The 13,304-nt window shown below is 38.6% G+C and overlaps 1 protein-coding gene across 2 annotated transcripts in view; it reads left to right on the forward strand.

The window, feature by feature from the left end:
• Positions 1-7,037: 7,037 nt before the first annotated feature.
• The window catches only part of ADGB (androglobin), a 105,997-nt gene continuing 99,730 nt past the window's right edge, over positions 7,038-13,304 (forward strand). For both annotated transcript variants that reach the window (XM_065834735.2, XM_071806389.1), the window contains exon 1: positions 7,038-7,228. In XM_065834735.2, coding sequence (XP_065690807.2) covers positions 7,038-7,228 — 191 coding nt within the window. The remainder of the gene's footprint in view (positions 7,229-13,304) is intronic.

The following is a 13,304-nucleotide window of genomic DNA, read 5'->3' on the forward strand; positions in this document are numbered from 1 at the left end:
TTTTCATGTTCACTGTGCTTCAGCTGTAACTTTACTGAGCCTATGTCTTGTAGCATGAAGTTTGTCACTAATGGGCAGAAAAGATGAACTCTTGAGTATGTCTAGTATGGCATAGCTTGGTCCATATTCAGTTGCTGGTTCCTGCTGTACTGAGAAGACTGCCAGTGGAGGTAGACATTTTTCCAAGCAGTGGTTGTACTTTTCTTGTTTTTACTTTTCAGATTCAACAGCAGAATGAAAACCAAAGTCTGAAGCTTTGGAACTCTACCTGAATGCATGACTCTCATCTGGGTCCTGTTGGTGACAATTTATCTTCATAGGATTACATTTCAAGAATGTTTAAATTTCTGCTTTAGGAGCTATTGCTGCTGTTTCAGAACTTACCTTATTTTGCATGTAGCTTGTGTTCTTCCAAAGCTGTACATGAATGTGGAATAGCCATGACTCAAACTGTGGTGGAGTATACTAGTGTTGATACAGGTTATCACTAACAGGAGAATTTGAGATGGTGAGGTTCAGAAACTATCATTTATAAAACTAAACCTGAGGGTTTAAAGTGACTGTGCAGACTCTATTACAGACCAGACTCTGGTTTTCATACTACTAGACTTAAGAAATACCAGTTTGACTTGTACATATGTGATGGAGGTTTGTTTTGTCTTGTTTTCCTTCACCTTTCTGGGGTAAAAGAATTGAGCTTCAAAAGATGGCCAGTCTTCCTTCATTCTGCAAACTGCATTTTCACTCCTGGTCCTTGGAGGGAGCATTACTATGTTTGAGAATGGTAGAGCAGTTCAGGAAATCTGATCCAGCCAGAAGGTGAAAACTATAAAAAAAAGTTGGTGTTCTAGCCTGAGGAAGTGAATGGGAGCATCTTCCTCACAGAAGAGGATGAGACTGTAGTTTCTGGAGAAGTTTTTAGGTCAATTAAACTAGTCATGAAGCCTTGTCCTAATTAACCCAAGAACTTTGATTTGGAAAGATATGTGGAAGTTTAGACAGAACCAATTTAACTTCAGGCTAATAAATGAGCAAAGAGTGTCAAACATCATTTGTTTTACTTGTACAGGATACATAGTAAAATGATGATTCATCTCAATCATATGAACATAGGTCCCATGCTATTTTATTTCATTATCTCTTGCAATCTGGAATATATCCATCTTAAATGAGCAAGTACCTGACTTCTGAGTCCCTCTATTTAAGGAACAGTTTTGAGATTAAAAAATTAAAGTTCTGAATCACTGCCTCAGTAAAATGTCTCTCCTGGCATGTTTCCATCAACTAATTTCCTAATGGCTGGAGATGGCATGTAGTCCTCCTGGATTGTAGCTGTGCAGTGTGTCTTTGCAGCTAATGCAAAGTCAGCCTATTCATTTAAAAAGCTTAATGAGGCATTGCTGACAAAACTAGGAAGGAGTTAAAGCAATTAGTGATCTTTTAGCATGGGATTTTCTAAGTGTATCTTAACTGCAGTAGCAGAAAAACATGAGCTATTCCAAGCTCCAGGATTTTGTTTGTTTAATCTTTATGTCAGACCTATTGAGTTGTAATAGCATTCAGTTTCCTTAAACTGAACAAATCCTTTTTTATCTGTAGTGATTAATCACTGGGGAGTAGTTTGAGTTATTCTTACAGACTTGGTGCCTGAGTAACTATTTGATATATGGTAATAAAAGGAAATAGTTATAAAGGAAATATGTGCAGTAGAACTATGCTATTGAATGGTGAAACATTTTGCTCTTAAACTGTTGCTGTCTTACTTTTCTTAGTCTTAACATCTTGCTAGTGACCTTGGTTCCAAAATAGAACTTGCTACCTGTTTTCTCCCTTTACAGAACACTGCATTTGGTGCAGGGACACAGTTCTCTAAGTGTATGTATGCCTTCATCCTTCATATAATGAGTAACTGAAGAATTGAAGAAATGGGGGTAGTGATAACTTTCAGGAGCAAAAATATATTAGCGAAATGCCAGTGAGAAGTTATTCTGAATTGAAATACATAATTTACTTGGCAGTATGCAAAAGGTTACTTCAGACAGAGTTCTTTGTCCTGTGGTAGAATAGTATTGAAAATAAGGAACATAGTAGATACAGATCTGACTATGTAGCAAAGTTTATTTGAAATAAATTGTACATGACCATTGTAAAGATGTGTTTGTAAGCTCAATTCTGTTTCAATTTGTGTCTAAACAGGAAAAAAATTCTTGGTGGATTTTTAAACATAGGATTATGGGCTCCTTTATCACCACCTAAAATAGTGTTCATTCAGTGAAAATTTCTAGCTTAGACATCCTATGTTGTTTACATACTCAAGAAATTCTTTGAGATGGTTATCATTTCAATTGGTGTACATACAAAATGCTTCCTACCCAATTACCTTATGAAAAACTTCCTTTTTTAGGTAGAGATGGTGTTTCAGATAGCTTTGGCTTGGGAAGTGTACAAGCAGAGGACCAGCATCTCAACAGTGGTTCCTTCATCGTTTTGCAAAGATAATAAGAGATGAGTATAGTGAATTGCACCTTTTTATCACTGGGTAAATCATAATTTGGCCTGAACTCTAAATGAAGTTAAAACATGCAGGATTTCTGGCCTTATTGCCCTCAATTTGTAACTGAGAGTAAAAATATTTGCTACATGTCATGTGGCATTTTAAAGTTATCTTTTACAGGTTCTAGAAATGAAACAGTGTTCAGTCTTTTAATAAAACATACAGCCTTCAGTTTTGCCCCCCCCCCCTTTTTTTTTAAACTCAGGAACTTTAAAACCGTTTATTATCATGAGCCTTCTGAAAGACTAAGTTATGCTAATAATTATCAGGTCTTGGCTCCCTAAAGGTTAAAGGTAGCATGGACTTTCAGCTAATTCTGTTTCTAAACTGTTCGGCCCTTCCTGGTATATATCAAAATAGGACATAGTATTCATCCAGAATAATGGACTTTCAACACCTCATATTCAGATGGGTTTGGTTCTTAATTTTCGTATTTCAGAAGTGTCTTGTAGACTGTCATATTGAAGGTTACTCTCTAGTACAGTAATTGGGCTGCATTAACCACTTCCATTGTTCATATTATGTCAAGGCATATTTGAGTGGATTTTAACTGACACTGCTGTCCCAGCATTGATGCAGCAAAATGTCTGCCCCAGCAAGACACATTGTCCTGTCTTTAAGTTACTGTGCCTCAAACATGTTTTTGCATTTTTTCAAGTGTAACTTTTTCCTTTTAGCCTGTATACACAACTGGAACTACACTTAAAACTGCACTGAAGTTGTTCATGATTAAGCAGGATTTGCTGTGACCTGCAGCATACCTCAACTTAAAAAGACCTTTTCAGTCTCCTGCAAGAAAGTTGCATCCTTAATTGTAAATAACAAAACACTGTAGTACAATGCTGTACTAAGGTATTTAACAGTCTCTACGGCTCAGTTGTTAACTCTGCATTGGTTATGTATTCTCATTTTAAAAACAAAAATATCGTTCCTTCCCTCAGGCTACTATCAAAATTCATTGTATCTTTTAGTCAAACATTTTGAAATTTAAGTGATACTACATTCTCTGTCAGGATCCCCACTTCTTAACAATTCTGGTAGCTAGAGTACCACAGATGCCTTCACAGTTGCCCTTAATTCCACACTTCAGATAGGGGTTTTCACACAGTATCAAAACTGGGAAGGTTTTCCTTTTTGCACAGATAATCCTGTTATGAATCATCAGTTTATGAAAGAAAGGCAATGGCACTGCTCTGAGTTACTTTAGTATTCTTCTGCTGCCTACACTCTCCTCCCTCCGTATTGAAGTGGACAGAGTTGTGGTGGGACCCAGTTCACAAAAACACCCTGGCTTAAAGCTAAATATGTGCCCATGTGATGCAGTGGTCCTGTGGAATATATTTTACTTAGTATTTTGGGGCTACGTGCTCTAGCAAAAAAAAGAGCTGAACAAAAAGGGAAAGTAGCAGCACATCAGAATCTTTTCTAGCACCATGTCAAATGCAAGGGAGGCTAGAATCCTAGAAAAGGCATATCTCTGGCAAGATTAGATGAGACACATTGCCATAAGGTATTTTTGAAATGGCAGTGGGCAGAAGGTCCTGTGCTTAGAAGACTGTTTTCTGTTATACAGCTGGTTGCAATTTTCTTCCCCTGCCTTCTCTTACTCTACTGGTTTACCCAAGACATTAATATAATAATTTTCCCTCTTTGCTCCCTAGCCTCAGGCTGACTTAAGAGTTAACAGAATACAGCTGCTTGTGAATAGTTTCAGTCTGTCTGTTCATGGGTGGTTTTGCTCAAGTTCAGTTCCTTGTCCCGTACGTCACCTCAGCAGACCACTGTTCCTAACTCTGTGCAGGGGCTACTTTTCCCAAGCTTTGTCACACACTGCAGGGCCTTTAGTTTCCCCATCAAATATTTCTATATATTAAAATTCACCCCCTACCATATTTCCAAGCCTTCTTAAGGTGACAGCTTTTTCCTGCATTTTTCTGAAATACATGTGCCTTTTGTAAAATCAGAATAAAGTCTGAACTCTAAGAGCCCAAGAAGAGCTTTTATAGTGTTCCTGTTCATGTTTTTTCTGTTCTCTCCAGCTGGTATTTGTACCTACAAAAATGTACAAAATATTTAGGACTTTAAAGGAAGTTTTCCTGTAAGTGACTTGGTGTATGCTATAGTGGTTGATGATGTCGTGGTTTAAGGAGGGGAAAAAAAAAATAAATCCATTATTTTGAATGGTGTCTTAGAATGGTGACCAGAAATCCATCCATTGCTAACCAGTACCTGTTATCTTAGTATCTATTTAGCTACATCCTAATTGATTTCTAGCATACAACTGCACTGTTCTTCTTGTTTTATTGTCTTGTATAGTTATTTCACATTTTTTAACTGTAAGGTTGCCTCTACCCTAACAATTTTCCCCTCAGGGAGCATCTGTCAAATATACTTCATGGCTTGAGACGTGAGGCTAGTGAAACAGATGATTTGACCTTACAGATTCTCTGCCAGTTAGAAAACTAGCTTTTAAAAAATTCAGATTAACATCTCTTTCCAAACAAGCTGCCCTTGTAATTGCTCTTAGGTTATGGAATTCTAAATTAAGTTATTGAATAAATAAAAAGATGTAACTTCTCTGATGCAAAACTTGAGATTTTTTTTTTTTTCTTCACAAAGCACCTACATATGTACTTTTAATACCAGCCCTCTTTGCAAACAAATACATTGTAGAATTTTATCATAAAAGCTGCATTTTGAACTTTATAAGTAGCAGCTATCATTAAAAAGCAAAGAATGAAGGGCTCTGTAGCTTACATACATTCTCTTTGGATTTCTGTCCTTCCTTCATCACCACCCAAAAATGTTTAAAGAGAAATGCACTCAAATTTCAGTTACTTATTGTTATCTTTCACATAATTGTATTACAATAATTACATTTGCTGGAATGCTGTAAATCTCACTGATCATCTAGGATGGGATTAGGAAGGAAGTTTTCCTACTAGGAAAACTTACACCAGTGCCTTTTGCCACTATATTTCATGGATACTTTTCCATAGTGGTTTCTCCACCCAGTGAGCAGAGGAAAGGAAAAAGGATTCAGAGGAATAGGCTGAAATCAACTCAGTGATTTTTATCCATGTTCTGAGTCACAAACTCAGTCCTGTAAGTTCCAGCCTCAGTCTGTAAGCATACATCACCCTCCAGTATGATTTGGAAATTAACAGCCTTGCACTGGTACCAAAGCGGTAGCCAGATGTTTGAACTCACCTCTGTCTCTGTTATTATTTGTCTGTATGCCCTGATCAATATTTGACAGCATAATTTCAGACTGAGCAGTTGGTATCTCTTTGGAAAAAGAAATAAACAAACCTCAAGTATTTACATGGTTCTCAAGTGAGAATGTCCCAAGGTACCTTATTTAAAATGAATGCTGTTGGACATAATGCTGAAGGAAATTCAAAGATGTGGAAGAATTTTCCACTTTGATACTTAAAAGTATGTATCTGGCCTTCTGTCATCTTGATATAAATCAAGATCTGACATTTGTCCAAAAGAAACCTCTAGATGTAGCAACATCTGCATATTTTTCCCTGTATCTTTTGATCTACTCATGTCCTCTCCAACTCCACAAATAAATTTTCATTGTGTTTTTTATAGTTCAAAAGGACTTAGCTCGAATAAGTGAACAAGTGTGTTCTGTTTTATCATGGAGTCTTCGTCATGCACTACAGATTGGGAATTAGCAAATAGATTAAGAGTTAGAAGTAGGCATTGTGGGCAATAATGTAATATCTGGAATGTATCTGAAAAAAATCTGCTTAGCTTCGCTGAAGTCAACTATCCACTGATTTCAAAAGTACAATAGCTGATGAATGTTAGTTTTACCTGACCTTGGTGGACTTCCATTGACTTTGGTAATCATAGGCTTCATATCAGGAACTAATTACTTGCATCATTTTGAAATTAAGAAAGAAAATAAATACTTGCACATTCCAGCTCTAAAATCTCTCCAGGTCCCCAGGACTAATTTTTTTTTTTTTTCTTCTGCTTTCCAGGGTGGTTTGCCATGTACTGGTGTAAAAAGGGGCAAAAAAATGCTACCATTTCAAATCGGTACTTTCTGCTCTTGTTCCTTACTTGTTCAAGATACACTTAGTCATGCTTATAACTAAAATGCACTTTGTTCTATGTCTCTAGCTTTTTTCGAATTACTGTATTTAGAAAGATCTCCGAAGCCGCTGGGTAAGTTCAGAAAGCGGTATGTCGTCAACTTCCAAGCTAAGCTTCATTCCGCAAGGGCACTTCGTATCAGGTTTTTGGTTCCTTGAACATGAAGACGGCGGCGAGGACCGTGTCCGTGCTTGCCCCGGCCGCCGCCCCAGGTGGACACGGTGCGCGGGCGGGAGCTGCGCGGGGCGCCCCCTCACCGCACAACCGCTGCCCTGAGGCGGCTGCGCCGGCCCCTCCTGCCGCGGCGGGTACCGCCTGACGGGGCCTCTCCTGTCGGCTCTTCCTCCCGGGGGGGACGGGGACAGGGACAATGCCGGGGCGGGACTGGGCGAAGAGCCCCTGGGCCGCCGGGCGGCGCTGGACCCGCAACCTTCGGCGGGACAGGTCGCCAGGCAACGTGACGGACGCGTCGGGATCCGCGGCCATGTCTACCAAGGGGAGCAAGAAGAAGGAGCTCGGCAGCCGTGCCAGCTCAGTCCTGCTGGGCGTCTCGGCCAAAGAGTAAGAGCCCCGGGAGGGAAGAAGGGAAGGTGCGGGATAAAGGTTGTGTCCCGCCGACCGGCCACGGGGTGCCAGGCGGGCGCGCCGGGAGAGGTACTGGGGTGCCCGGCCAGGGCTGCTGCTGCCGCTCCCGGGGAGGGGGCTCGGCCGCCCCCGCGGGGGTCTGGAAGCTTTCCCCGGGGCTTCTCGGCTGCGCGCCTGCTTCCTCAGACCCGGGCGGCTGTTTAGGGCTGCGCTGCCCGCGGCGGGGCGGGGAGGGGCTGGGCTGGGCTGGGCTGGGCTGGGCTGGGCTGGGCTGGGCTGCCCGCGGCGGCGGTGCCGCGGTCTTGTCGCCATGGTCACAGGCTGGACACAGTCAGAGGAGGTGCTTGTTCGCAGTCCTGTGCGTGCAAATAACTTAGGCAAAGAAAGTTTGTATGCTCAAGTGGATACTTAATTAAGAGTGGTTTCAATAGACAAGGTGAGGTTTGGTTGTTGTTGGTTTGCTTTTGTTTGTTTAAACTGGAGGGCGGGCTCAGTGTGAAACTAGTACTATCTTTCTCCTATGGCATTTCTTATGCACCCGTTCGGTAGTGTCATCCTGCCGAAGCGATGTTGTGTGTGTCGTGTCCCATAGCTGATCTGTCAGAGTGCTTCAGACCTGGAGGAGAGCAGGAGGAACGAGAAGATTGTGGCACATGTGTTACACGGGTGGGTGGCTTTGCCACCTGGCTGTTTCTGTATGTGAGGGACATACACGCTGGCCCCAGCGCACAGTACAAAGCACTCTACTTACGGTCAGGAGCAGACAAGTGTTCACTGAAATGTTGTTTGAGTTTAAAAGAAGCTTGAAGCTGTTAATCAGGACAATACATAGCCTCAATTTTCATCAGGTAGAAGAGCTAAGCTTGCTGAAGTTTTCAGGGCAAAATTGTTGATGACTCTTACAGCACATGAATTTTGTTTACAGAAGGGAAAAACAATTTCCAATGATTGGAATGTTTACTTTATGTTAGAATGAATCTGAGGAGATCAAGTTTATTAAAAAGTCGTTCTTCCTATTCATTTCTTAAATATTTCTGTGTAAGTAGTGTCTCCTGAGATAGTTTTAAGTAATTCACTATTTGCTAAGTATTTATTGTGAGCTTGTACATTTCTGTGAAAATGTAGTTTCTTCCTGCAAAGACAAATAAATAAATAGAAAACATTGACTTTCTTTCACCGGTACTATTCCAACCTGCAAGTTCTATTTCAGTGTTTTGAGCAGCTTTCTCATCCTGAAGTATGTAAACCTGCATGCATGGCACTTCCAAGATTTTGATTAAAAAGGTGTATGTGCTCATGCCCTTTTCTTTTTCTTCCTGCCATAAATAAAGATTTCAGTTTTATCACTTCTCTCTTGAAATACATCTTCAAATGCCCCTTTGTTCTTATTTCATATACAGTTACCCAGCCTTTCTATGAAGTATTTTCTTTTTTTCACATTTTCATCCTTCTGTTTCCTATTTTGCCTCTTGATTCCCATTTTGAAAACTTTTGTGTAGTTGCGGACAGCCAATATCGCTAAATCCCTCCCTTCTCACTGTATCTACTTGCTTAGTAACTCATTCTTGTTTTGGCCACAACCATGCAGCCCTACATATTTACTGCTTCAAGCAGTTTATCAAAATTTTTCAGATGATATCTAAAATATCAAGGAACACTTTTTTTTTTCCTTTTTTTTAGCACTGTTAAAGAAAAAGAAGAATTTTCTTACTTTCAAGTGTATGTGAAATTGAATGGGCTATCATCCAAAAGGTTTTGTCTAGTGTTCCAGGTTTCGGCCACTAATAGACGTTCTTACAGTGCAATAATTTTTCAGCTGTTCCGTTAAATTAAGATATAACTTGTTTTCTAGAGTCTAAAAATATTTACTTTTTATATAGCGAAATTGTTAATTCTGTCCTTATACATAATAAGTTGTAAAATAATAATTCTTATGAAATTAATTATTTATATGAGATCATCTAGAATGGTATCTTTTGCTTTAGTACATTGTTACTTTAGACTTTATTAAATGAGACCATGATGGATAAATCTGATTAGTCAATCATTTTGCCAGTGTCAAATTGAAATGAGAATATTTAGTTAGAAATTATTTGAATGATATTAAATTCTACTGAAACACCTCTGAAATGCAATCTAGGGGATACATTCACATTATATTTGAAATCCCATGTTGCACCTAAAGGACAGGAGACATAGTTTATCTGTAACTCTGCAATTATCAACTAATTGCAATGGAACTAATGCCTAGCATATGCCAATGTTAATTCAACGTTAGATAAGAATCGGAGCACAGGAATATTTACTCACTTCACTAAGACTACTTTATATAAACTATCTTACATAAAGCTTGAACATGTCCTAGTGGTGACTTAGGGACTTACGCTGCTAGACTATGAAAGAAACTGTTACAATAGCCTGATTGTAATGCAGAACCTTCATAACGGAATATATAGGTTGGTTTTTTTTGTTTTTTTTTTTTTTTTTTAATTAAGCCTGTAACTTCTTTTTAAACTGTAGCATGTCTTTTGGGTTTATCTGCTTTGCCATTGTGACATAGAGTGCCCTTGTTGGAAACAGGAGGAAGTCTCAGCACTATCTAGATGTTTCAGTGTATGTGCTGTATACATTTCCAAATGAAATCTTATTGTCCTGAATGATATCCAGGCATATGAAGAGACTAAGTGACCTTTTTTAAAAAAAAAATCTTATTGGATAGAACAGCTTCTAGTTTATCGAACTACCTCTGCTTGTATTTGTATCAATTATTGCTTTTATATATATATATATATACATTACCAGAAATATTGGTAATGTAAAAGAAGAAACCAGAAAATCTGTGACACAAAAACTCAAAAGTTACAGCAACTCAGATGCCGATTTCCTGGCTAACCTACCATTGCTCACTTTTTATCATTCTGAAATATTACTGAGGCCTTTTGGATGGATTGATGAAAAAATGTTGGTTTAGGTCAATGTATGTCTTATCAAGTTCAGCAACTGACCTGATAAACCTTCTTATTTAAGCTGTCAGGAAGGATTTTACTTTACCATATGTTGAGTTGTAGGTAATGAATTTAAGTCACAGAAAGCTAATTCTAAACCTTTGTGTAAATAAATTTTTGTTTTGAAACAAAAATTTTACAGAAAAAGTAGCCCAACTTTCTCGTGGAACAGTAGAGAATGGTGCTATAAAATATTTGAAAATTTGAATTCAGCACTTACTACACTTTCAGTCATATTGTTTTGCTCTGTAAGGTGGAAATGCATTCTGTGTTGATTAAAGGTTCTATTCTGCTACTGTGTTTAGTCTTAGTAAGATCTTTATCCTGCTGAAAACTAACACAGATCTTAGTACTCTCTACTAAAGATCTGGGTGAAAATCTGGATTTGCTGAAATCAGTGAAAATTGTTGATAGTAGGGAACTGAACACAGTTGGGGCTAGAAGCTTATACTTGAGAACACTTTCGACACTTTGAATAGACTTCGTTCTTGCTTGCCCTTATTGCCTAGATGGATTAGAATTTGTATCCCAAACCCAATATCAAAAAGACTTTTTAGTACTCTTAGTCCCTCTGAAATGTTGCAGCATATTTCTTTTCTTTAGTCATGCTATATGTCAGTGGTCTCCAAGTTTTTTTGATCATGCAACCCTATAGCTAAAAGATTTTTGAGCACACCCTCCAATATATGTATATTTATTCACAAATAAATTATATACATGCACCACTGAAGCTCTAATATTTTCTTCCTTGTGTGCACACCCTACTTTGGGGACCACTTCTATAAGCCACAGAATTTCTATGGAGAGAAAAAGCAACTAGGCAGTTTCAAGTTTTGAACTACAGTCTACTAAAGTCTACAGAAAGCTTTTATTTTGATCAGGCTTATGGTGAAAATGTAGAACTACAGGCAGTGATTTATGCAAAATGGAGGCTATGTTTCGTTTTCTCAATTTCCAACATTGCTTCTAGAGTGCTTTCACCTTTGTGATAGGATTTGTGATGTCAGAATGGCTGGAATGTAATTGATAGCAGAGAGATTGATGTGTTATCTCTCTATTTGGAAAGGGAAAGATTCTGTCTAATAAGCAATATCTGTATTACAGTAAAGATATTCTGTGTATGCAGGTCCATGAGAAAAAGATGCAAATCTCATTCATTTACTATAAAATACAATTCTAGCCACAAATGTAGAGAATGTTCAACTTTGTGATTTAAGGCTAGGTCTGTATCATTGTTGTCAAGAAAAATCAGTAGAGTACCAAGCTGATTTCTCAGGAGTCTACTCTGGAACAAAATTATTAATACTGCTGCTCTTACTGTTTATAATTGTTGAGAAAAATTGCTCATTTTGGTTGGCAATCCCTGTGTTGGAGAGATTGTTCTATGTTTTCTCATACAATGTTTTTCTCCTAATAGTAGGCAAGTGTTAGTAGTGATCATAAATGTTTTATCAAAGGCAGTTTAGTAAGCCTCTTTTTTTTTAAGTGAAGACTAGAAGTAAATCTTACATGTGCACTCTAAGATTGGAGCTGTGTTCCTTGGAGTTGTGACAATTACTTATTAGATATTTCCTATTTACGTTCATTCTGTTATCCAGCTTGTTCAGTATGTTTGAGACAGAGACAGCTTGCAGTGTACGAATTTTGCATGTCTACAAGAACTTAAGCAGTGTTACTATCCCTGTATCAGAAAGAGGAGTGGATGTTTCCAAGCTGCCTGAGAAAACACTGTCTTGTCAGTTTAGTATTCTGTGGTGATTGCAGTGTAGGCTTTCCCTGAGGATCTCTGCTTTATTTTTGGACACGACTTTTAGTTGCAGGGATAAAAATGTCAAAAATATTTTGTATTTTCTCTAATAATGTCTTCCTGATAGTAAACGTTACTTGCTTTTATATGTCTGCAATGATTGGAATACTGAATAGAAATATCAGTAGTATAAAATAGAAAAAAAAAGGCTAATCGTTTTTAGATTTTTTTTTTTAATCCTGAGAGCTGTCGATTCTTGCCAAAAATAATTACAGTGTTATATTTTTCAAATCTTGTGGATGACATTAGTGCAGAAACCATCTGAGACCAATGTGTACAAACAGCTGAAAAATATATTTTGATGACCTTAAAATTACTTTGCTTGATTTCTAGTGAGATTTGGCTTCTTCTTCCCCATAAGTGCATACAACAGTCAGCGCAGGACATCTGTACTGTGGAAAATCAATGAGGATTATTGGTGGATATATCGCAGTGCTGGAGTGGGACCTCCGAAGCATACGGAGAAGGCAGGAAAATTCCTTTGGACTCACTAAGCCAGACTTTGCATGGGTCTCAGCAGGATTCTCCATTGGGTCTTTCTTCATTACAGCTTTCTAATTAGATATCAATTCCCTTCTGGAGCTAGGCAGTTGCTAGAGATGACAGGTTGAGGAGCTCAAAAGAACTGCTGTCGTTATAGCTTTCCTTAATTGCACCATTAGAGGCTACTGAGAATCTGATCTCTCCCGGGTTTCAACAGCTACGGTGAATAGGAATTGATGTCTGTGTTGGCACTGAAAGAGATTCTGGCTAGTATAAGAATGAATAATGAATAAAATGCTTTTTAAATGAATTTGGTGAAATTCTGTGCCATCAGGCCAAATCTTCTCAATTAAACTTGAGTCATCAGCATCTGTCAGCCCAAAGAGAAATCTGAATTAGGGTTTGCGTTATTAGGGACAAAAGTGAGGAGTTAATGGTCAATGCCAAGAGGGGCAAGTGATTTAGATATAACTGTGACAGAGGCAGAGGTCACTGATGTAAAGCAGAAGGTCAGAGTGGTGTTGGAGTTCTTATTACGGACAGCAGTAACCAAGAACAATATTTACTGCTGATGGGCCCTTAAGGACCTGCAGAGGCAGGCTGAAGCCTGGGCTGGCTGAAAGTAATGATTTAAGTTTAGCTGTGAGCCTGATGATTGCAATGAGTAGCAAGTTGCTGCAGTGCTGTTGTACAGTGGGTTGCTGCACCAAAGCCTAGGATTACCTAATGTTTGTTCTTAAGGTTGAAAACTAGGACA

Source organism: Patagioenas fasciata, chromosome 3 (assembly GCF_037038585.1).
Source record: "Patagioenas fasciata isolate bPatFas1 chromosome 3, bPatFas1.hap1, whole genome shotgun sequence".
NCBI lineage: Eukaryota > Metazoa > Chordata > Aves > Columbiformes > Columbidae > Patagioenas > Patagioenas fasciata.